This window comes from Anomaloglossus baeobatrachus, chromosome 1, assembly GCF_048569485.1.
Source record: "Anomaloglossus baeobatrachus isolate aAnoBae1 chromosome 1, aAnoBae1.hap1, whole genome shotgun sequence".
NCBI classification, from domain to species: domain Eukaryota; kingdom Metazoa; phylum Chordata; class Amphibia; order Anura; family Aromobatidae; genus Anomaloglossus; species Anomaloglossus baeobatrachus.
Genome location: NC_134353.1, coordinates 149,353,755 through 149,380,208, shown reverse-complemented (window position 1 = coordinate 149,380,208; position 26,454 = coordinate 149,353,755). Strand labels below are relative to the sequence as shown.

Sequence of the window (26,454 nt, the reverse complement as noted above, 5' to 3'; positions counted from 1 at the left end):
ATGTCCGGATTTCTTGCTACTGCACATGTGCAAGCGCTGGAGACTAAGTCCTATCTTGGAGCCATTGCACATGTGCGGGTGACATCATCGCTGACACGAGGTCACATGTCTCTGACACCTTCCAAGCTGATTGGCCACTGGTCATGTGCTTGTGACACGTGGTCACATGTCTCTGACACCTTCTATGCCGATTGGTCGCTGGTCATGTGCTTGTGACACTTTGCTCGGTGATAGGCCAGCGTGACGTCATTGCTGTCATTCTGGCAGCGGATTGGCTTTGGTGTCCTCCATCTTGGATGAGGCACAGAGTCTATATAAGACCCTGACACACGCCGCCCGGTGCTCAGTCCTCTTGGTTCATGCATGAGGGTAGACGCCCTGTTCACGTCCCTCTAGTCATCTCTCTGTCTATGTTAGGTGAGCGCTACCGGCAGGGTAGCGTTCTTATACCTTACAGCTTCGGCTGCAGTCCGTATCCTTACCTCTTAGTGGAGCGGACATAGGCAGGTGCCTGAGGCACATGGTCCGGCTGGGACTTGTGATTCTACTCGTAGGTGGACGTTGCCGCTATGGTAACGTTCCTTATACTGCGTCTGGCAGTTGTTCGTATCCTCACGCACTAGGGGAGCGAACAGAGGTAGGAGCTTTGTGCGGCTTATGCTGCTGTCCGTCTCTTTTGCACCACTAGAAGAGCGGACCTAGGCAGGTGCCATATCTAGTGGTTCATGTCCTTGCACACCAGTGGAGCGAACGCAGGTAGGAGCTTTGTGCGGCTTACGCTGCTGTCCGTCTCTTTTGCACCACTAGAAAAGCGGACCTAGGCAGGTGCCATATCTAGTGGTTCGTGTCCTCGCACACTAGTGGAGCGAACGCAGGTAGGAGCTTTGTGCGGCTTACGCTGCTGTCCGTCTCCTGGCACCACTAGAGGAACGGACCTAGGTAGGTGCCATTTCACACTCACTGCTTTTGTCTCTGTGATCTTTAACAGAGACCATTCCACACACCCTCCAAGTAAGGGAGGAATTGCTTTATTTTCTAATTATATTCCTCTGTGAGTTTAACAGAGGTATTGCACTCTGCACTTGTGCTATTATTTTTTACAGTGGCACACTTATATACCCCTTATCCTCTGCCTTAGTCTGCAGCAGAGTCTTTGCACGGTGGACCCTGACTGTCTGACATTCCTTTAGGTTTTATTATCAGACAGCCCCCCGTAACACATGGTGGCAGTGGTGGTCAGTGGCAGCAGCAGCGGGGGGTCCGTGGCCGCAGAAGTGGGGTAGGGGGGTCAGTGATGGAGAAGGCCGGTGTGGGCAGTGTTCCAGTCTGTTTGCGGTCACGGTTCAAATGATGTCGCCCGGAGCGGCGCATGCGCAGATGGAACTCTCATCCAAGAGCTCCATCTGCGCACGTGCTGACTCCCGGCGCCATCATTTGAAACAGGGACTGCAGACATGCTAGGACACCTGCCGCACAGCCACCCGCCCGCCCGCACAGAGTTGCAGCCAATGGGCCACCCTCCCGCACAGAGAGGCAGCCAGCAGCGACAGGCACCCAGCTGGCCGCACGCAGTCACAGACACCTGGCCACCCAAAGGCAACCGGTCGCCGAACAGACAGCCCCCCCACCCCTGGTAAGCTATATTTGGATTTTAAGATGCACGCTTCATTTTCCTTCCAAATTTTTGGGAGGAAAAGTGTGTCTTATAATCCGAAAAATACGGTAATTCTTAATATATTGTTAGAGCTTTGTTTTTTAATGCAAAGCTTCAAATTCCTCCATACAAATAATAGCCTGGATGCATGTAGATGTCAATAGGAATATATTTGTAACTTACTGCAGAATGTCAGTTAACTTTAAAGAGCAAATGAGGCTAATACTAATATGGGAAAATGTGAACAGATTTGGTGAAATGCGTTGGAATAGGAAAAGATTGCATTGGAAAGCTACTTCACTTCTGGACATGTGCAGTGTGCCTCTTTGTGTATACCCAACTTCAGAAACACAATGATGTCATGAAGAAAGCCGAGTGCACGTGCAAAATTTGCAAAGAGCTGGTGATGATATCAACTCTTGCAAACCATGTCATCATGCCCACAAGGCCATGACAACATGCTGGGAGGACTGACAAGTCTGGGGAAACTAATGCCTCATTAACTAGCCAAAAGGTTATCTAGCATATTAAAACAGGGTTTATAAAGTCTTTTTTTTTTTTTAAATATGTGATCAGGTGTAAAACATAATAAAGGGATGGTTGGGCAGGGCATTTAAAAATATACTGTACAAATACTAATGGGTTGGAGGGTATGGTAGATCTGTGAGCTTCCCTTTAATGATGTTATTTTGTGGCTCAGAACCATAAATCTGCTCCGAAATGTGTTTTCTCGACTTCCTCCCTGTATTACCAACACCGTTTTTTTTTGCATGGAGCATAATTAAAGTGAACCAATCACCAGGATTTTCCTATGTATAGGATGATTGAAGTAAGAGTTTCTCTTCTAAAAGTTCAATATGGGTCGGTTTTAATGGACATTTTTTCTTTAAACATTTGTCATATCTTGGCAAGACGTCACTAAAACACATATTAGGTGATAGTTTGCCAATTTTTGAGAGTCTCACACTAGGTTGCCAAGCATCCAAAAATTCCAGAACAGCCCATAAAAACAGGCCACTTTTTTACCATCTCTGAAAAACAATTTAGCGTGTCTATAGTTTTTTGAAGCTGTAGAAACTTATACAAATTATTTTGACTGTAATTGTCATCATTTTACAGTTCACAGTGAACGCAGCTGATGTCTTCATATCAGAATTATGGGCAAAACTTATAATCATACTGATTTATTTTGGTTATCCAACGCGTCCAAAAAAAATATTGTCTGTCCGTGATTTTTTGATAAGCTGGCCAAAAAAAGTAAAAAAATCACAATGGCAACCCAGGTCTCACAGTTGGAGCCCCCACGGAGAAACAGTACTTTGAAATTCCCCAACAGATTGGAAAGGGACTATGGAGGCATACTAGCTAAGGTCTGTGTGTGGTTGTGTGTGGATCCCTTATCTAAACTGCTCTATTAATTTAATTATAAGATCTGTAATAACAATTTATTCATGTTTGCTTTAGAAATCGTTGTTACTTAAAGACATCCAAAAGTTTGCCGCCAACTAATATCCTCCAAAGAGACAATGTTTTCTCCGGATTTAGCCTTCTATCATGCAAATCGGCCTTTTCAGGTAAAAAAAAAAAAAGATACAAAAGATTATAGGATTATATTGTAAGACATAAATGACTTACGTTTTGCTTCCTATTTGTAGTATGCCCATTGCCAGTCCTGGATGATGCGGTCTTTCTTGGCACCGATCTTCATGTTGAAGACGTTAATGGTCATAAGGATTGTCAGCAACTTTGTACAAATAACATCGAATGCCAGTACTTTACCTACAGTCCAGATCATTGTAATAGAAAGAAGTAAGGTCAATCACTTTTTGCTATGTATGCTGCTGTTAATTGGGTTGTAGAATATAAAGTCTAATCTAATCCAATTGTTTCATCTATTTAATAGTAATTGATATGTGCAACACTTGAGTATGTGGACACCATCGAATAGTAAACCTTTTTTCCATTAGATGTAAGTGCCAATTGAGGATGTCATCCAATGGCTTGCCAACAGGTATAGAACATGGGAAAGGAGGAATTTCTGGATTCTCTTTGAGACTGTGCAAAAGCAGAACAGTTGGAGGTAAAGTGAGCATATTCCATAAAAATAGGAATGAACATTTATATTATATTATTTGAGAACTATTCAGTTCCGGTGTATGTGATCTGAAATATATATGGTGTATTGTATGTTAAGCTCTGTTACCATCACATCTGAGGCTTCAGTTGGAGTTATGTCAGCAATATTTTCTGACGTATAACTTCAACAGAAGTCTGTATAGTATTCCACTGCACAGGAGGACTGCACCGGCCATGACATGAGATGAATATTAGAATGAGTGTCTAACACAGATTTCTGCCCAATGGCTGTTGCATCATTGGAAGAGGTACATTCATTTGGCATATCCTTATACCAATCAACCATAAGATTAAAAATACTAGCAGGGAATCACATTATCTTGTAACAATGACACCTCTGAAGAAGTGGGATATGCAGGACTGAAAGTGAAAAGTCAGCTCTTCATGATGAAACAGGCAAATTGTAAAGTGTAAATTCAAGGCTTGTTCATACTGTCAAGCGTGCGGGCTTGGCACTGCTCGTTACTGGATCGAGGTGCTTGGCAGAGGGCCTGAATGCCATGCTTGAGTCCGCACCCAGCATGCTTCATGGCTGTTTTTCAGCCACTAAGCATGCAGTGATTGCCTAGTATAGCTATAGCCATTTTGGAATTACTGTAATTGGCTGGCCGCATCACAACATTGGGTCATAATTGAGACCCTGGGGTGCAATACTTATCACAGTGCAGTTCTGGGAGAGTTGATGTAGAATTGATAGGTTAGATTAGACCAGGGTATTACACTTGCACCCTTAGTACCCTCAATGTGTCACTAAAGGATGTTTTCAGGCAGATTTGATTTAATAAATAAAATGGCATGTGGTCCCTCTATTTTTGATAACCAGCCAAGGTAAAGCAGACAGCTGTGGGCTACAGCTCACAGCTGTCTGCTTTACCTTGGCTGGTTATCAAAAATAGAGGGGACAACAGACTTTTTTTTAATTACTAATTTATGAATAAATAAATAGTTTTAAAAAAATGGTGTGTGGTCCCCCCCATTTTTGGTAACCGGTCAAGGTAAAGCAGACAGCTGCAGGTTGGAATTATCAGGCTGAGAAGGTCCATGGTTATTGGGCCCTACCAACCTAAAAATAGCAGCCTGCTGTCACCCCAGAATTGGTGAATCCATTAGTTGCATCAATTCTTGTGCTTTGTCCCCTGCTCTTCCTGATTGCCCTGGTGGGGTGGCAATTGGGGTAATATTTTGGGGGCTTGATATCAACTGTGAATTGTCAGCTGGCATCAAGTCTAGGGGTTAGTAATAGAGTGGTGTCTATCAGACATTGCACACACAGGGAAAAAAAATTGAATAAAGACTCCCCCACACTATCACTTGTTCCCCAATTTATTTAAAAAAATCCCGCGAAGATCCAATGTAATCTCTTGTTTAGTGGTCACACACTGACCCCCAAATCAGTACTCCAACTTCAGGGAACTAGGGTCCATGGTCACGCCATGTCATAACCGGAGTTTCGCTTGTGCGATAATGTCAGATGTCAGTAACGTCATAGCACATGAGAAATGTAGGGTGAGGTGCTGAACGGCAGTGACTCCAGAGATCACACTCAGTCATCGCCAGGTCCAGAACTTCTCACGCTCAGTGACTTCACTAAGTTACTAACGTCACTACGTGTGAGAAACTCCGGGTCTGGTGCTGACCAGGAGTAACTCTAGAGGTCATTCACAGTCAGCACCATACCCAGAATTTCTCACATGTGATGATACTGACATCACCGCGCATGAGAAATTCTTGGTCAAGCGCTAACCGGGAGTAACCTCAGGAGAAACTCCTGGTCAGTGCCTAACCCGGAATTTCTCACTGATGTCTGGCTCTGACCTATTCTCTGAACAAGGCTCCATAGATTGGAGTATGGATTCGGGAGACGTCATGAGACCACTATGTAAGATCTTCACTTTTTAAAAATAAATAAATTGGTGAATGAGGGAAATTGTGGAGCGGTCTTTATTCAAATAAACTATTTTTTTCCTGTGTGTGTGTGTTTTTTTTATAACTTTACACTTACTGGGTTAGTAATGGGGGTGTTTGATATATCCCTCTCCATTACTAACCCCTGGACTTGATGTCAGATGACAATTCACAGTTGACATCAACTACCCAAAACATTATCCCGATTGCCACTGGATATGGGCAACCGGGAAGAGCCACGCAAAGTGCCAGAATTGGTGCATCTAATCTGGATCCAGACTATTACAGTCCCCGTCCACCCATCACTAGCCAACATGGATTCCTAGTTGTTTACACTTCTCGACCCATGCTACAAGGAGAATTAATCTCTACTTCCTGAGGTGGAAAGATCTAGTAAAATGGTGCAATACTAGAAGGGCCTAGTTGAATGATTCCCCATCTGACAATGCTGGCTGCAGAGGTCATAGTTCCTTGGACAACCAAGGAGGAGTGATGATGGAGACACACTAAGTGTAAGGCAGGGGAACACTATCTTGGACAATTTCATTGAACCTTCCCAGTGCCTAGGCCCTGATGCGTCGGGTAGTCTGAAAAGGAGGGAAAAGTTTATGAAGATGGTGATTGAGTACCTAGCTGACTGTACCAGCATCTTCCATGATTCCTCTGTGGCATACAACTATTGGGTATCCAAACTGGACCCGTGGCATGAACTGTCCCTCTACGCCTTGGAGGTGCAAACCTGCCCAGTTGCTAGTGTTTTGTCAGAGTAGGTTTTTAGTGCCACCGAGGGCATAATTACTGATAAACTGAAAATATTGACAGGCTGACTGCTCTCAAAATGAAGAAGGCCTGGACTGACCATGACTTCTTAACCCTGGCAGATGATAGCAGCAGAACATAAAGCCAAATCAAATGTTACTTTTTTCCTGTTGTATTCCCATGCACTTCTTCCCATCCCAAAAAGGGTATAAGGTTTAAGGGTTTTTTTTGTCCTCCTCCTGCACCATATCCCCAGGATTATCATGCAGCTGTTGCTCTAAATTTTTTGAGGGACATCAGCTGGCCCTCACTTATAATTTTTGAAGTGCCATAAGGCTGCCTTTTCTCATAAATTTTGGAGGGCCATCAGGTAGCCCTCCCTCATAATTTTTTGAGGATCAGCAGGCGGCCCTCACTCATAATTTTAGACAGCCAGCAGCCAGGCTTCACACATAATTTTTAGACGGTCAGCAAATGGCCTTCACTCAATTTTTAGAGGGCCAGAAGCTGGCCCTCACTCATAAGTTTGGGAGGGTCGGCAGATGGCTCTCAAATAATTTTTAGAGTGCCAGCAGCCGGTCATTACTCATTATATTTAGAGGGCCAGCAGGTGGCCCTCAATCACGTTTTGGAGGACCAGCAGCATGCTTTCCCCAAAAAATTATTTTTCAGGGCTACATATTTTATTTTAAAAAAATAAAACCTTACACTTTGCAGGTGGGAGCACATTGTCATCCATAAGACTAAGTTTTCTGTTCCACTATACAAGGGAGAATGGACAACACTCTTGAAGCCAGAACAGTGTTAAAAGGTGGTCGGTTGGATGGCAGATAATGCTTCTAGCCTGTTTCACATCATCACCCTGTCTTCCACATGGTCCAGTTTCAGTAGCCAAGAATCTGGAGCGCATAATCCTCAATGTGATCCTCCTTCCTCCCATCATGACGAGTCCCAGGAATCAAATGATCCCACACTCCAACATTCCAAGGAGGGTGTCTTTACATTTCCATTGATTGATTCTGGCTTCTCACCTTGCACCTTTGAAGAGGAACATGAGGAGATCATGTGTAGTGATGCCCAAATATTTGAGAAGCCATGCTTAGAAGACGATAATGGTGTGCAATGGCAGTCAGTGAGTCAAGAGGCTGATGATGATGTTAAACAGTGGCCAACAAGGGATGGTGTTACATTAACAAGTTAGCAGGAGGACCAAAGTCCGAAAGTGTAAGATAAGGTGGTGGATGATGAAGTTAGTTCCCCAACCTGGCAAAGTGCCATGTAGAGAGAGAACAACAGTGCAGAGGTGGCGAGATTACCAGCACCGCAATTGTCAGGAAGAGGCAATGGGGTGGCCAGAAGGAGTGTTATGTTCTTACAACAACTCACAAAGGGATAAAGGAAGAGATGCGCCCACGGGGTCGGGGGGGCCCACGGTGCTTCTGCTGGGTCGCAGTGTCAATAAAGACGGGGATGGGGATGATGAAGGTAGTTGTTCGTGACGCCACCTGTGGTGTGCGGCCAATATCATCCGCCACTGTGGGTGCTTTCTCTGCTGGGGTGGATGAAGACGCAGCTTGGGTGTTGCAGCTCTCCACAGGTAGCGCTAGGCCTCAGGGAGGATGAGGGTGGTAGTAGTCTCTCAGGCGTTGATAGCACTGTGGTGCGATGGTGAGGGTTCCGGCAGTAATGGGATGACACAGGCGGTGCAGTTCAAAGTCTCTTTACTCACTAGTCACACACTGCCGTTGGAAGTGCCGATTCCCGCTGTAATGGGCTTCAGCCGATCTCGGATACTTCGGAGGTAGTGGCCGGCGGTCTCTTCCGTTAGTTTCCTTTCAATGGTTTCCCTCCACCCCAGCTCCTGAGCTGTGGAACAGGTCACGGGTGCCTATTGCACACCCCGCGAACCCTGGGATTCCTCTTCTTTTCCTAAGAACCCGGGTCGAGCCTCCAGCTCCTGATCATGGGCCCCGAACTGTTCGTTTTCTCCTACTCCTAAGTGCGACCTCATACAGACACTGTCCGGGGCTGACTGAATATTGTGTGTAAGATGGCTCCTAACTTCCCCTGTGGGTGCCCTACGTCCTGTGTCCCTGAACTAGTGGGCATGGAGTCCCATACATTGTGATGGCCACCCCAGCACCTACCCTAGCCCAGTCCCAGTGACAGTGTTATGTGTTGGTTGAGTTTGGTTGTGGTTGTTACCAGCAATGACCTCCTCCGCATCCAAGATGAATACTGCACCTTAAGTGAGGTGCAGTACCCTGTGGCGTCTGAAGCCGCAGGGGCACCATATACCCCCACAGCGAATCACAGCACCTCCGCGGGCTGTAAACAAGCCAACACTGTGTAAACTGCAATATTTGGGTTTTACATAATAACCATAACATTTTTTTCTTTTTATGGGAGGTACGGACTCTTGAACGTTGCAAGCATTATGCATTTCACATTTGTCACATGGAACTGGTTGACACTGTAAATGCATAAAACATTGACATAAAACATTCACTTTTAGGCAATAAAACATTTTCGTTTTTCATCAAACCTTCACTTTCACTTGTGTGATAGAACCTTCACTTTGTATATCACATAACAGTTTGTCATTTCACATAGTAAACATTTTCATTTAACTGCAACATACAGTATATTCAAGTGCAAATATTCAGCAGCAACTGTATGGGGGACCTGTCCTGAAAAGCAAAATGTATAAGTCTAGAATCCCTTTCTGCAGGCCTATAATACACTATCCTTTGTCTAGCAGCTTGCCCTAAACTAAACGCAGCTAAGAGCAGTATTATTAAAGAATAGGATAGATTTTTTTATGTATCAGAAGCAAGGTCTGTAAGGCAAGAATCCATGTCTACATGCCTGTAATACACTATCCCTTTTCCAGCAGCTTGCCCTACACTAAATGCAGCTATGATTGATATTATCAGACAATAAAATAGATATTTTACGTAGCAGTAGCAAGGTCTGTAAGGCTAGAATCTCTGCCTACATGCCTGGAATACACTATCCCTTTGCCAACAGCTTGCCCTACACTAAATGCGCTTAACATTATTAAAATTAGTCCTGAAAAGGATTGTTGGTTTAATGTTGCGCCAGCAAGTACTGTGACACTATCACACCCTGTCTTTTCTCCAGCAGAAACTCTCCCTAAACTATTTCATGCATGGCGCCACTGGGTCTTATATAGACCCGATGATACGATGCGACCAGCCAATCACAGTAATGCCAGTAGCCAACATGGCTATGGCATTACTGTTATTGGCAGGCTATCCCCGCATGTGGGGCGTGGACTCGAGTATGGCATCCATGTGCCAGTATACTTGATTGAGTATCAAACATTTCCAGTATTCCGATGCTCGATCGAGTATATTGAGCTGTACTGAGGACGCTCACCCATCACTAATGGATACAATTCAACTATGTTGCAGAAATTTGCCCAGTGGATTCATCGAACATAGTGTTAATACATGATATGAACAGAACCTTACTGTATAGTCGGAAATATGTTTACTGTTTGAAATCTACTGTAATGAAAAATAATTAGCCTTTTTTTCCTCACTCAGGCTGCTGCTTGTACCTTTAGGGTTAAAATGAACTCACTAATTTTTTATATTACTTTTGAAGCCAGTCCTCTTTTTATGATGCCTGTTAGTAGCATAGGAGGCCATGATACTAAAGCCTGCTTTACATGTTACGATTCTGTATACGATATCGTATGCGATCATAACTGCCCCCATCGTATGTGCGGCACGTTCAATTTTGTTGAATGTGCCACACAAATGATTAACTCCCGTCACACGTACTTACCCGTCCATACGACCTCGATGTGAGCGGCGAACGTCCACTTCCTGGAGTGGGAGGGACGTTCGGCGTCACATGGCGTCACGCGGCAGCCGGCCAATAGAAGCGGAGGGGCGGAGATGAGCGGGACGTAAACATCCCGCCCACCTCCTTCCTTCCGCATTGCTGGCCGGGAGCCGCAGGACGCAGGTAAGATCTGTTCATCGTTCCCGGGGTGTCACACACTGCGATGTGCGCTACCCCGAGTACGATGAACAACCTGACGTTCAATTCATGAGGAATGAACGACGTGCGTGCGATGAATGTTTTACCGTTCATTCGCAATCGCACGTAGCTGTTACACACTACAATGTACCTTATGATGCCGGATGTGCGTCACTTATGACGTGACCCCGCCGACACATCGTAAGATATATTTTAGTTTGTAAAGCGGGCTTAAGAAAACGATGCTAACATTTAATGTTATACTGTAAATATACAGTGCATTCAATAAATACATTGAAGAAGATTAGAATATTGTTGTAAAGGCACAGTGCACATTTGGGTTTTCATGAATAATACATGATTATTTTTTAGGATGTGGAAAGCCTGTTGAACAGGCAAGCAGAATTGTAGGCGGAAGTGACAGCATCCTCGGTGAATGGCCGTGGCAAGTCAGCATGCATCTTAAATTAGCTTTAAACAGACATGTTTGTGGTGGATCTATTATTAGCCATCAATGGATAGCAACGGCTGCCCACTGTGTTGCCCAGTAAGTATCCCAAAATATACCTTCAAATATGAAGATCTTAATTAAAGGGGTTTTCCCACGTACAAAGTTCATTTTAATCAATAGATCTTAGAATTAAAAATAAGTTCCATAATGGGATGTGTTAAAAAAAATGTTCCCGTGCTGAGATAATCTTATAAATGTGTCCCTGCTATGAACTGTGTAATGGCCGTGTCTGACTGTACAGGGACATGGTCTGACCATACCACATCTCCTAGGGAGGGGAACGCGGATTCTTTTTGTGAGGTAAAGCAATTCCCTACCCGTTTTTCAGCAATATTTTATCTCAAAGAAAGAATAATTTGCAATTCCATGCTGTAATATCTGTATCCTTTTATTTGCGTTCTCGCCTGCCCAGGAGATGTGGTATGATCAGACCATGTTCCGGTACAGTCAGACACAGCCATTACACGGTACATACTGTAGCAAGAGCAGATTATCTCAGCACAGGAACATTTTTTTTAATCACATCCAATTGTGGAACTTATTACTATTATTCCAAAATCTATGTATTAAAATTAACTTTGTTCGTGGACAAAAGTCTTAAAATCTTATATGTCGTTCTTATTGTTTTATGTTTATTATTTCATTTATAGAAGTTTCTCTCAAAATCTGTCAAAATCCCCTGATTTCTGTAATAAAGTCATATAGATAAATCTTAAAAGGGTTTTGTATTAATTGACTATCCTAGTTTAAACCCTTTAAGACGGGGTCAATTTCCGTTTTTGTTTTTTTCTTCCCAGAGCCATAGCTTTTTTATTTTTCTGTCCACATAGACATATTAGGGCTTGTTCCCCTACAGAGCAACAACGTTTTTAAAAAGGTCCCCCAGCCAAAATTGGCAGAGTTCCCCCACAGAGCAACAATTTAAAAAAGGCCCCTAAATGGCGTGTTTCAAAGTTAAAACAAACAACCAAGATTGGAATAGTTCCTCCACAAAGCAACTATTTTCAAAAAGGCTCCTACATAGCCCATTTTCAGAGTTGACCCACACAGCCAATATTAGCAAAGTTCCCCCACAGAACAACAATTAATTAAAAAAGGCTCCTACATAGCCTGTTTTCAGAGTTGACCCACACAGGCAAAATTGAAAGATTTCTCCCACATAGCAACCATTTTCAAAAAAATATTCCAACAGATCCTATTTTCCCAGTTGACCCACACAGCCAAGGTTGGAAGAGTTCCCCCACAAAAACAAGTTTCAAAAAGACCCCTACGTAGCCTGTTTTCAGTCAATTTTTTTTTCTGAGATAACCAAGCTCCACAAAAATGGTAGGGAGGGGGAATGGGTATGTGACGAAACAGAATTATACATTCACGACAAGCTGTGGTATATCTAATAGCACAAATCTTAAGCCTGCTTTACACGTTGCAATTTCACATACGATATCATATGCGATTTGCAACGTCCCCATCGTATGTGTGGCATGTTCAATTTGTTGAACGTGCCGCACAAATGATTAACCCCCATCTCACGTACTTACCTTCCATACGACCTCGATGTGGGCGGCGAACGTCCACTTCCTGGAGTGGGAGGGACGTTTGGCGTCACATCGACGTCACACGGCAGCCGGCCAATAGAAGTGGAGGGGCGAAGCTGAACAAGACGTAAACATCCCGCCCACCTCCTTCCTTCTGCATTGTGGGCCAGGAGCTGCAGGATGTAGGTAAGATCTGTTCATCGTTCCCGGGGTGTCACACACTGCGATGTGCGCTACCCCGGGTACGATGAACAATTTGACGTGCAATTCTAGAGAAAGGTACGATGTGTATGTGATGAACGTTTTAATATTCAATCGCAATCGCACGTAGCTGTCACACACTGCAATGTACCTTACAATGCCGGATGTGCGTCACTTACCACGTGACCCCGCCGACACATTGTAAGATACATTGCAGCGTGTAAAGTGGGCTTTACTTAAGTACATCATACTACAGTGCAGTGATGCATAACACTTTTAAGACACACCAAATTTATTAGGATGCACGCACCTCCTAATAAATCTGAAGCTTCTGACTTCAGCTCTATCTCTCATCAAGACCAGCATAAACAATGCCTCTCTTGATGAATTGGCACCTATAGACTTTCCACTGAGTCTGCATGCTATTGTGTCTAGTTTTTCTTACAAACACAATACCCAGATGCATTAATAAAAATGGCTGTTGCTTGCCTAGGGCTGCATTCACAAGTTCCGATGGTGATGTGTTTTTTTGCCACAATTGAAAAATTACATCCATTTGTCTACAGCACAGCTCTACAGATTCACTAAGAATCGGCTAAATTTCTGAAACTTTCTTTGAAAACCTGTGGGAAGTTAGGGTTACTTAGTAAAAAATCATAGGCCCCAATCTCAATGCATGTAATGAGAAGAATATGGGAGAGACAGTCACTCATGATCAGTAGAGTAGAAATCTTTAAAAAGGTTGTTCACTACTGTAACATTGATGGCCTATCCTTAGGATAGGTCATCAATGTATGATCGGCCGGGGTCCGACCTCTGACATTTCCATGGATCAACTGTTAGTTTCAGTGGCTACAGCAGGTAGCCGGAAAGTCTCCGTTCTGGAGCTGCTCCATTCTCTCTGATAGCGACCGTAGCCGGGTACTGCACTACCGCTTCATATTGATTTGAATCGATGGTGGATGTTCAGTAAAAACCTGTAGCTACCATCAGAAAATGTAGCAGCTCCAGAACTGAGAACTTCCAGCCAAAGGCTGCCGCCACCAGCACTGAGAACACCTGATCATGGGAATGTCGGGTTTCGTACCCCGGCTGATAGTTCACACAAGGTTTCTAATGAATGCTGCAGATACTCTCCTTGGATTTGGCCATTCCTTGCTCTTGGTAAATACAAAACAAATCAGATGAACACAGGAATGTTACAGTGCATCACTGGTTGCAGATATGTTACAATACATTGGATATAGACCAGAAGGCCATCTCTGCTCTACCATTGGTGGTATTAAATATCTTTCAACTCTTATCAGTTATCTGCTCCAATTTAATTTCTGCCACTAATTCTTTCTACGCTGTTCCAACTTTGGTGCTAAATATTGACAATTCTGCTTCACGCTGTTTTTCCAGTCCATCTGTAAAATCTTCCACCAGAAACTCTTCCCCTCTTCAAGTGTATCTTCTATAAATTAAACAGGAACAGAGCCTAAATGTCCTCTAAATTGCCACTAATCAAGCCAGGTAGGAGGCAGATGTTGCCTTTGGTGATTTGAATGTAGGCAAGGTGGTCACAGGGCACTAGAAGTAAATATAACCGGAAATGGAATCATTCATAGTCCTATTAATGCAGTTTATGCTATGTATTCTCAAACGTTTCCTTTAACAATGACTGGGATCACACACAGGTACCAATTTTGATAAAGACACAAATAGTATCTGAATTAATTTTTGTTTATTATAAACATAATATAGTAAGGATCGCCACCTTGGTGAGATGCTACCAGAAACTTGTGGTAACGATCAAAAACTTATCACATGGTGAACAAACAAGGAAAAAACATAAAATAAATACATTATTGTCCCTAATGTGCTCTGTTTTCTAGAAACCTAAATATTATTTTGGAAATAAAAAAAAGTACAAGTAGACGACTTTTTATTTTGTTTCTTTTTTGGTACCTTTTGATTTAAGTTTGGAGGTAAGAATCTAAAATATACAGTCTCTGTTCGTCCTAGTTCTTTATTTCCATGTGACATTTTTGACCCGCGAGCAACTTCTTTTAAAGAAATTCACAGAAGATAATTTAATCTCATGTGGTTTGCCCTGATCTCACACTTTTCTCCATATAAACTTCAATTGCCTTTATTTAATCCAAAGTCTTCTGGGTTCTTAGAGGGTCACTGTCAAAACTTCAGAGTAAATTTAGTTGTATTTGTACTTTAACCATTTAGAATCATAGTGCAGCTAAAAAAGTCCTTGTAATAGGTTTTGTGAAAGTAAATCATCAATAGTTTGGATAATCCCAAACAGTAGATTTTCTTAAACCTCTCAAACGCAAGCAACTTACTGACAATTTGGCATTTGATGTTTTATTTTTAATTGTTATGTTTTAGTACACCGGATTATTTCACAACAATATTGTCTGTGCATACAACATATTCAAACAATATCACAGAACAGTGCCATTGACTATAATTCTCATCTGTTGTGTATTATTTTCGGATGTATACGCCACTTACCGTATTATTTTGATGTTTCTTGAACATCCAATGGTAACCATCAACTTACTCAAAATGGACTTTTACTGACAGACTTAACACAAGAGCCTCCACTTGCCAGGTTCTAATAATGGTCAGGTTTTCACCCTTTTACCCTTACTCAGTGATCTGTCATTCATTATAGGGGCTTCTGGGTTACATCCAAAGAGTAGCTGCTGGTCGGTGGAATAGGTTAAGTATAGAATGATCAAAAAGCCAGGTCAATAGAAAATAAGTCAGGACAATGACAGAATCAGAAATCAGAACCATAGTCAGAGTTATAGGCAAGTTCAGGAGGCACAGAGAAGAGGCAAAAGGAGGTCTCAAACATTCTAGGGTCAAAGCCGGTAAGGCATCCAAGGGTTTATTAGCAGAGTAGTAGGAACAAAAAAGTGAGGTCAGAACACTGAGAGTCAACCACCACAAGCTTACCAGGAACAGAGCATACAATGCAATGTCGGTCAAAGAACAGAGGTCACATCATTTATTAGGTTGCATGGCACCCTCGTTGGTCATCAAACCTACCCTTCTATTGGTGCAGTAATTAAATCAATTGGACTGTCAGTAAGTCCCTATTAACATACATAATAATGCTAATAAATGACTGAAGGATGTGTTCGTCGCTCAACTTGAGGGGTGACTGCTCCCCTAATAGATGGATGACTATTTACACTTGGTTGGGCTTAGAGTATGCCCAGCTGAAGGGATGAATTTTCCTCTAGTGGAGGTATAACAAAACTGATTAGCTTTGATTGCCAAGACCCATTGACCCTTCCACCATCAGTGCAGCCCACAAAAATAGAAATTTAGCACCTGCATGTGGAGGAGAATGATACTGTAGGTGGAACAGGTGAGAATGATGTAGGAGGCCTGATAGACCCTCAACCATATATCCACAGCACGGGCCCCTATTTAGTGATTCCAGGCTACCACATTCTTTAATAAAATCTGCAGACACAATGGAGTGTGCACAAGATGTCCTCTGTGGAACTTATTTAGCTTTTCAGGAACCTATGGTATGATAATTTGAACAGTATGTTAAGATTACCGTTAAATGAAATACAATTTGCTTTCAAAATCACTGATAATTTATAGCTTGCAATATAAATTAGAGTGATGTCATACAATTTCTGCATATTTTTCCCAAGATGTAATTAATAAGCAAACTTACTTCCTATCCTTTGTCTATGTATTTTATATAGATGGCCCCTTCCAAGATTTTGGAGCATCTATGCAGGCTTTTTAAACCAATCAGAAATCAAACCAACTACACCGGTATTAGATATCGAGCAAATTATAATTCATCCAGAATACACTGGAGCAGAAGGTGGCAATGACATTGCGTTACTGAAGCTAAGAACACCCATGGCTTATAATGGTAAGTGCTCTGCTCATGTAATAAGGAGCCGTTCACACACTGCTCAGTGGGATCAATGTGATCTTCATGCAACAGATTGGTTTAAAAGCATCATCAGAAAATCACATAATAAATAACTACATTTTCATTTTTGTAACAATATCTATATCTTTGTAATAAAATGGCTACTGATGAATTTTCTTGAGATGAATATATTAGAAACTCCGCAAGAGAATCAGCAAGATTTCACCCCCTCCAACTATTTATATAGGCAAGTAGCTCATTCAAACACAAGTCCAGCCATACCTTTATATGACCAGTCTATTGCTCTATTAGGCTAGGTTCACATTTCCATTGTTTTAAATCCGTCAGGTCCGTCAGCAACGGATCAGTCGTTTTTTAGATGTCAACTGACACAATGGATGTGTTTTTCACAGGATTCCTTTCACAGCAATCCTGTGAGAAAACTGATCCGTTACATCCTCTGTGCGTCCGTTTTTTGACGGATCAGTCATGATCGGTTTGTGTTTGGGACAGCTCAGTGGGTGTGCAAACATGCTGGGCTTGCTCAGTAGAGCATGACTGAATCCAGCACCATAGACATACATTACAAGCGTGACGGATTGCGACGGATTCCTGCGCGGTGCTTTAATTTTGACAGCCCGAAAAACGTTACATTCTGCGTTGTTTCCGCCCGGCCAAAAACGCCTGACCACGGCGCAGCGGATTCAACACAAGGTAATCAGTCGCAATCCACCACTAATACAAGTCTATGGGAAACAACGGCATCAGCCAAACGGATTCCGTTGTTTACCAGAGCCGAAGATTGTGACTGATACAATTTAACGGAAATGTGAACCTAGCCTTACTGAAAAATTAGTCTTTGGATTGATATGGAAATGAAGCTGTAGATCTGAAGTCTCCATCACTCCAAGCCTGATTCCCTGCAAAGCGCCATCTGCTCCTGGTTGACTGATAGATCTTTTGCCTGAAGTTACACAGCAAGACGCTGTCAGTCAAGCAGGAGATGATGGCACTCAGCAGAGAATAGAGCTGGAGTGACGGAGGCTTCAGATCTACCATAACTCTTCAGCATCATTTCCATATAAATTCAAACTCTGATTTCTCAATAACATGGGAACATACTGTCCATATAAAAAGTATTACTGGACTTGTGTTTGAAAAAGTTACATGCACATATAAATATTTTGGGGTGCTGAAATACTGCTGACAGATTCCCCTTAAGTTAAATTTGTCTTTTTAGTTTACCAAAAATTAAAAAAAGTAACATTATAAATTCATAATAGCAGAGTTTTAGATGGGGTGATTGATAAGTTGTGACAAATAGCCACTCATTCTCATCAGGAGCCGCAACTGTGTTACCCTACTACCCACAATGCAATTTGTTATGTTCAGGATTTTATTGGGAAGTACATCATGATGAGGAGTGAAGTTGGATAAACAGGTGGATAATCGTTAATTTGGGTGGTCTGGGCTGAGCTAGGAGGACAGCGGAATTTGATGATAATCAGATATCTTTGAGACAATATTTGCAGCAATGGCTAATTTGTTGTGCCATCTGCATAAGTCAGTGCACCCTCATATTAATTGGCTATCTAAATAATTAGGGGCACCTTCACAACAACTGAAGCTCTCTTTAGGGTGTTATTTTAACAATTAAGCATTTCTTGCTAATGTTTACTGTATAATGCATTATTTTCTATGTAAATTGCAATATTTAACAAACAGTCATTGTTAATGTTAAAAGAGGTAATCTCATGTTATTCAATTTATTTACTCAATTAAATAGGATGAAAATAGGCAAATTTGTGTATGACTTTCTTTATCCATTTGCTGTCATTCTCCTGCTGAGAGCTTTTATCTTTCATGGTGTACAGCTAATTTCCATGGTGCTTAGCCACCAGTGCCTGCCCAGACCCTGGTTGAGAGTGCAGTCTTTAGCAGTTACATTTCCAGAGGGGGAGTTTACTTATAATATACCAGCCACATCTCTCCAGCCTAAAAATATATATTCAGTCATTAGCTGCTCATTGCTCTCCCACTCAGCTCCTGACAAGCTGCTATTATACATCTTGCAAAATGATCACCATTGGCTTCTCCCACATCAAGTGTCCTAATCAGGGAACTCAGGGAGTGTTTTGATTGTTCATGTACAAATGCAGTGATGACTGTGTGGACTCCAGAATAAACTACTGATCGCTTAATATTCTACAACAGAACTCATGCTGAGCTTTATATGTTACTCCAGGAGGAAAGCATGCCATGCCAGAAACCAGGCAACAAGGAGATAGCAATGAAACTTAGGGGTACTTATCACATAGCGAGATCACTGCTGAGTCACAGGTTTTGTGACATACCAGTGACCTCATCAGCGATCTCGCTGTGTGTGACACTAAGCAGCGACCTGGCCCCTGCTGTGAAATCGCTGATCGTTACACACTGTTCTGGTTCATTTTTTGCTCGTTGGTCTCCCGCTGTGCAACGAGCACCGACTCTGTGTAAGCAGCGTACGCTGGTAACCAGGGTAAATATCGGGTAACTAAGCAAAGCGCTTTGCTTAGTAACCCGATGTGTACCCCAGCTACGTATACAGGGAGCCAGCGCTGGCTTTCTGTAAGCAGTTTACGCTGGTAACATAGGGTAAGTATCGTGTAACCAAGCAAAGCACTTTGCTTAGTTACCTGATATTTACCCTGGTTACCAAGCGCAGCATCGTTACACGAGTCGCTGGTCGCTGGTGAGATCTGACTATTTGACAGCTCACTAGCGACCCTGTAGCGACATACCAGCGATCCTGACCAGGTCGTATCATGGTCGGAATCGCTGGTACGTCGTTTAGTTAGACGGTACCCTGAGCTGATCAAGAGACAACTTGAGAATACCTCTTTAATCCAATATCATGCCTTATTTGTGTGGCAATGTTTCACTAATCCCTTACGTAAAGAGGATGACTTAATCCTTTTGCAAGTATTGTATCATTTGATTTTTATTTTAAATGGCCCAGAAAGTAGTTATTGCACCTACTGAAATTTAATATGAGGTATAATGTAAGAATTTCATGTTGTCATTATTTTTCTACTATTGTTTTTTTTTTTTTTTAAGAATATCAACAAGCCATCTGCCTCCCGCCAATCCAAGACTCTTTTGTGCTTCCCAGTAAATGCTGGATAACAGGATGGGGATACATCAATGAAACTGGTAATATATTTTGTAATCTCTCACTTAAAGGGAAACTGCTCCACAGTAGGTTAGGTTGGTTTGTGAGTTGGATTGGACCTCTTACTGCATGCCAACTGACAAAAAAAGCAGATAATTAAAATTTTATAGAAGCAAAATGTAGAAAAAGAGACCTTGATTCCAATGATGAGTCACTTACTAGTCAGCTTAGTGCAATTTTTCTAAAATCACTATTTTATGTGCAGAAGAATATCACTATAGGGCTATGTGGCCTGCTGACAGGTAGTCCAATTATGCCCTCACAACTTATTAGCAGATTTATGCCTATGCACAGTGCACACAGACAGCTGAAAATCAGTGGTGTGGGCGGAGTTATACCGAGAATTAGATCTGCAGCTGATAAAAAAAAGTTTTGAATCAAAACCGCAGCAAGCAGCCCAGTAAGTGACAAATCACTTTAATCAGTGTCCTTGCTCTTATATCATGCTGTTCTTAGATGGTGTAACAAAAACCTGGTGGCAGATTTTCCTTAATGGCTAACTGAAAATGGACTTCACTGAGAAGCATGCTGGTTGCTGATATCAAAGGGAAAGGGGGTAATGCAGTTAAAGAGTAAAGGCTGCTTTACGCCAGACAATCTATCATGCGATAGATCGTCGGGGTCACGGTTTTTGTGACGCACATCCGGCATCGCTGGCGATGCCGGCCTGTGTGACACCTCCTAGCGATGCAGTATCGCTCACAAATCATGAGTCGTGTACTGGTTACTAGGTTCCATAATATCGTTTAATTTAGTTGTTCGTTTCCGTGGTAGCACACGCCGCTCCGTGTGACACCCCGGGAACGATGAACAGCAGCTCACCTGCGTCACGCGGCCGCCGCCGGCTATGTGAACGAAGGAGGTGGGCGGGATGTTTACGTCCCGCTCATCTCCGCCCCTCCGATTCCATTGGCCGGCGGCCGTGTGACGTCGCTGTGACGCCAAACGTCCCTCCCACTCCAGGAAGTGGACGTTTGCCGCCCACAGCGTGGTCGCACGAGAGGTAAGTACGTGTGACGGGGGTTACCGACTTTGTACGACACGGGCAGCGATTTGCCCGTGACGCAAAAAGGACGGGGGCAGGTACGATCGATTGTGAAATTGGTAAATCGGTCATACCGTGTAAAGCAGCCTTAATTCTCATATACAGTAAATATTCAGCTGGCTCAGTAGAAGATCTGAACAGGTGGGAGGAACCTAATGCTGATTTTTATTCAGTTCCACAAGTCACATTCTGTCGTGCTGGTTGTTGTTATACAGGGGTGGTACGGATGGTCATTTGAGACCCTTTTGCTTCAGGGCCTAGATCGAAGTGTACCTCTTGCAATGGCTATTGACATGCCACTACCTATTACTTCTTCTTAAACATTGGCAATATAGCAAGTAAGAACAGAAAACATTATTAAGCTTATTAACTTCCACCCTCCTGAGCAGGAATATAAATGTAATCATGCTAATATAAAATATTTTTACAAGGAACTACTTCAGATGTACTCCAGAAGGCTGAGGTTCCTCCGCAGTCAAGCACTGAATGTCAGAAAAGTTATTCCACCCAAACTATTGGCAATAAGGTCCTATGTGCTGGTTACAAACATGGTCAGATCGATTCATGCAAGGTAAGTGAGCTATTTCTTTGAAGCATTAAGAGATTGAGCTTGGCATTATGGGCAGTGTCTTCGCCTTTTGTGTATTGAATGCAAAGAAAAATGCCAGTGTTCCCCTTTAAATTGGCTTACTGTCATCTTCTATTAAAATTCATATATGGTAGATTGTAATGTTCACAAAGTTACATTTGAAGGATCTCTGTTATATGATATTGATCAACAATTAATAAGGGAAACCATAGCTGCTGTAGTCAAACAATGCTTATTGAACATTGCTTATTCTTGAGAGTTGTCTGTTAGTATTTAAGGGGGGGGGGTTATGCTCTTATGCTTGGGTGAACTTTTATTTTGAAAACTAGGAAATACAACCTATTGTACTTAGCCCCTGGACACTTAAAGATAATCTGTCAGCAGGATTTCACCTCTCCCCCCAAACTATATATACGTGCATGTAATGGGTACTTTGCACACTACGACATTGCAAGCCGATGCTTGCGATGCCGAGCGCGATAGTCCCCGCCTCCGTCGCACATACGATATTGTGTTATAGCTGCCTTAGCGAACATTATCGCTACGGCAGCTTCACACGGACTTACCTGCCCTGCGACATCGCTCTTGCCGGCGAACCGCCTCCTTACTAAGGGGGAGGGCCGTGCGGCGTCACAGCGACGTCACACGGCAGGCGGCCAATAGAAGCGGAGGGGCAGAGATGAGCGGACGTAAACATCCCTCCCACCTCCTTCCTTCCGCATAGCCGGCGTGAGCCGCAGGACACAGGTAGGAAATGTTCCTTGCTCCTGCGGCTTCACACACAGCGATGTGTGCTGCCGCAGGAACGAGGAACAACATCGTAACATCGGTCCTTCCGAAAGTATGGAAATGACCGACGCTACACCGTTGATATGATTTTGACGCTTTTGCGCTCTTTAATCGTATCAAAAATGATTTACACACTCCGATATTGACAGCGACCCCGAATGTGCGTCACTTTTGATTTGACCCCACCGACATCACAGCTGCGATGTCGTAGTGTGCAAAGTGCCCCTAACTCTAATCAAAGACAAGTCCATTAATACCTTTACATGGTCAGTTCGTTCTTCCATCACTGAGAATTCAGGGGTAGAATGTATATGCAAATGAGGCTACTCTGTCACTCCAGCTCTATTCCTCGCCCAGTGCTACCTCCTCCTGCTTGACTGAAAACCTCTATGCGGTATAATTTCTGGCAAAGGAGCTGTCTGTCAAGCAGAAATAGGTGGCACTGGGCGTGGAATATGACCGGAGTGACACAGTCTTCAGATATACTATAGCTCTTCAAGCCATTTTTGTATAACAATTCAAACTGATTGTTCAAAATAGAGGAATGGACTGGTAAGGTAAAGGTATTGCTGGACTTGCCTTTGAAAGAGCTCCTGCTCCTCAGGTTAGTTGATCCAATTTGGAAATAAAGACATTTAGAGAAGCGGATGTGCAGCGCTGCTGGCGTCTCAACAGATAGAGATGTCATAAAACACTTGAGATAGTGAGGTAGATGTGACTTTATTTCTCAACTCATTTCAAAGTGTACTTGCTTCTTCATTAGGACAACCACAGTCTTGTGGGGCTCCTGATGAAGAAGTGATTGCACATCGAAACGCGTTAAGGAATAAAACCACATTATCAACTTCACTATATCAATATCTGTTGAGACACCAGCAGCGCAACACATCATCTCCACATCTCTTCAGATAATATTGTTTAGCAAAATAATATTTGTAAAGCAAGAGAATAATATATGCCATCTCCCTTACCCCAGTTATTGGATCAAAGGAGATTACAGGATTCCCCCATAACCAGCAATGATTGGTTCCCTGATTATACCACTGAGTAACATGCAACATATTGAATAATCATCTATCAATCCCCTGCCACTAGGGCTCATCTCTGTGGTCTTTGATTGTCTGCAACAGTCACAATTCGACAACAGTAAAAGAGAAAGAAAGGAGACCCGTGGGAGACTTGGTCAGTGGTAAAGGAGTGTTGATGGATCGATAGTGGAGTGTAGAGTATGTGGTCCTTATTTTTTATATAGCATACTCAGATCATATGTTAAACAAAAGCAAAGGACGGAAAACCCCTTAGAAATGGTTATCTAATTTTAAATGGGTAAAATTGCAAACAAGCAACTTTGCAATTTAGTTCTTATTATAAGTCTTCTCCTTTCCTTGTTTTAACGTGTACAGCTTATTACAAAGGTTACCCGCAAACCTGTGGTCTTAGATTGTTTTGTTGGGTGCATGTCCCAGATTCAATATTTAGACCCAGTTCACACTGCTCTGCCAGAGTTGTTGGGTTCCCCTGTACTTCTCCGATGCTGCAGAGCAGGAATCGGCAGAGGAGCGGTGTGACTGTAAAAATTAATCATGAGAAAACCACTAAAATAAAATCAAAACCTGATACGCTCATAAATGCTTTCTTTTTTATTTAAGGGTGATTCTGGTGGTCCCCTCAATTGTTTAGTTGACAAGACTTGGTATCTAGTTGGAATCACTAGCTGGGGCGAAGGCTGCGCTCGTCCTGACAAGCCAGGAGTTTACACTAAAGTCACAGAATTCATAGACTGGATCGTACAACACACACAAATGTAAGACAATTAACTTGAAAAATTTAGATTTTCTTCCTGTTTTTTGCTTAAAAGTATATAATATAATGTCCTATCCCCATATGCCATAAGCTCTCATATATTGAAACTTTTGTTGTTTGTCATAGCAGTCAGAATTCCTCAATAACATGAGATTAATGCTTTTATTGTCTATTTTGCCCTGGACACATGAAGTTTGTTCAGACTTTTATTACTATTTATCTAAATCAAATGTACGAGTGGGGCTCATTCAGACGTCTAATAATAGTCTCATAGTAGCGCTATCTGTGGTTTTCACGGATAGCACTCATGTCTGTGATAATCTATTGTGTCATTCACAAGTCCGTGATTTTTCACAAACTGAGCAGTGCATCGAAAATCATGTAGACATGTCTGATTTTGTTCTGAGGGTCGGATCAAAATTGCTATTGCACGTTTTATTGCTCCGTGAAAAAAATCCAACCACACTCGGGTGGCATCCAAGTGTAGTCTGATATTTTCAGACTGTCAGAATGGGGAAAATTTTGTTTTTTCTCCACATATAAGAAAAACTGATGACACTTGAATCACACTCTGTCCAAACGCTGATTGAAAAAATAATTCCGTTTCTTCTGTACGTGTAAAAAAACGGACGTCTGAATGAAGCCTTATTACACAAGGAAAATAATTACCATGTGGTAAAGCAATTCTTACCTGTATCAAGAAAATTGCAAGTAGATAGACACCGTGATTTTTTTTCCTGTTCTTTTGTATTCATAGCTTTCTTTATTTCAGTAGTGGAACCTACAAAGTCATAAGTATAAAGGAAAAAATAGCTAGTCTTGCATTTTAGTCCCACATGTTTTTGTCTTAAAAATACTGATGCAAAATAAATACCAAAATAATCCTAAATGCCCCTAAAATTATCCTAAAAAATAGACAAGTACAGTGGATATAAATAAGTGTAAACACACCTGTTAAAATGATAATTCTAGATTGTCATACTGGTAGACTCCTACCCACAAAGACTGAATGCTGTCATAAATTCAAGTGGTACTTTAAGAAAGTATTATTATAGCACCATTTATTCCATGGCACTTTACATGAGAAAAGGGGTGTACATAATAGGGACAAGTACAATAATTATGAACAATACAAGGCACATACAGGTACAGGAGCAGAAAGGAACCTGCCCGCGATGGCTCACAGTCTACAAGGGATGGGTGAGGATACAAGTAGGTGAGGGTAGATGTGATGCCCTGGCCTATCAGGTCGTCACAGGGTATTGTGCAATCTGCTCTTCTGTGCAATATCCACCTCCTCCTTGGTTATGGGTCCCCACCTTGTGGTGTTGCCACAACCAGCTAATCAAAATCCTAGGAACACTCTGCACCACACCTACCAGACACACCAGTGGACGGCCTGAGTGGAATAGGGTCGCCCACTTGGGGGTTTGGTAAGGGGAGGTCAGGAGTGTCAGGAGGAGACCAGTGTAGTGTTGGAGGTGAAGGAGAGAGGATGTCATGAGCCGGGCTCCTTGGAAGTAACTAGGTAGCAGACGGTTGTCTGGGCCTAGTAGCAGCTGGACCCCCGGTCGCAGGGGATTGTGACAAGCCTTGTACCATCACCGGGCTGGGACCAGGGCACGACGCGGTACGTGGACTCTAGGTCAGGGAGTAGCTTCAGGAAACCTGACAATTCACCCGACGAGAACGGAGCCTTCAAGATCCGTTCTCCACCCGCTCCAAAATTGGGGTACTAGTGCAACGAGGGGGATAGGACTTTCCACAAAAATGGTCCATAAAATCTCAAGTGTGAACCCTGAGAGCAAGCTCCCACAGTTAGCCACACTGGGGAGCGGGACCTGATTAGTTTTACGCTACTGGGGCCAACTAAGAAGTAAACTAAGTGCCAGGGAGAAGGTCACAGATCATCAGGCAACACCATCGGGGCGAGACCCAAACTAGCTCCCCTCGGCAGCAGCGGTGTCCAAAACTTTGGTTTACCAATTTGTCGGTGTCAGCTTTATGGACTGAGTGAGTACGCAATTGACCCTTTCACTCCCGACGGCACTTCCCAACTCCATCACCGAGTCCCGGGGCATCCCCCCTACCCGTGGGGGGTTGTAACACCTGGCTTCCCCCATCATCACCCCGGGTATTCCCCAATGGCAGCAGTGGTACTCCACCTCACCACACACCACGGGTGGTGTCACGAACTTTAAATATACAATCCCCTGTAAATACCCCCTTTATTTGAGTGACCTCCGGGTCCAGACGCCCCTCGAGCCACTGCGGATCCGGATCCGAGCAGCCCGGCTGCTGACATGGGGGTGGCACATAGAGATGGCCATGTGTGGCACTATAGCGGACTGAGGGTTACTGCAAGTTGTAAGCTTTTCGGAAGAGGTGT

General features: G+C 43.0%; 1 protein-coding gene across 1 annotated transcript in view; it reads left to right on the top strand.

The window, feature by feature from the left end:
• KLKB1 (kallikrein B1) overlaps window positions 1-24,070 on the top strand; it is a 49,753-nt gene extending 25,683 nt beyond the window's left edge. Inside the window, exons 7-14 of the mRNA XM_075334489.1 lie at window positions 3,119-3,228; window positions 3,310-3,463; window positions 3,622-3,734; window positions 10,841-11,015; window positions 16,447-16,622; window positions 19,725-19,820; window positions 21,316-21,455; window positions 23,912-24,070. Coding sequence (XP_075190604.1) covers window positions 3,119-3,228; window positions 3,310-3,463; window positions 3,622-3,734; window positions 10,841-11,015; window positions 16,447-16,622; window positions 19,725-19,820; window positions 21,316-21,455; window positions 23,912-24,070 — 1,123 coding nt within the window. The remainder of the gene's footprint in view (window positions 1-3,118; window positions 3,229-3,309; window positions 3,464-3,621; window positions 3,735-10,840; window positions 11,016-16,446; window positions 16,623-19,724; window positions 19,821-21,315; window positions 21,456-23,911) is intronic.
• Window positions 24,071-26,454: the final 2,384 nt, after the last annotated feature.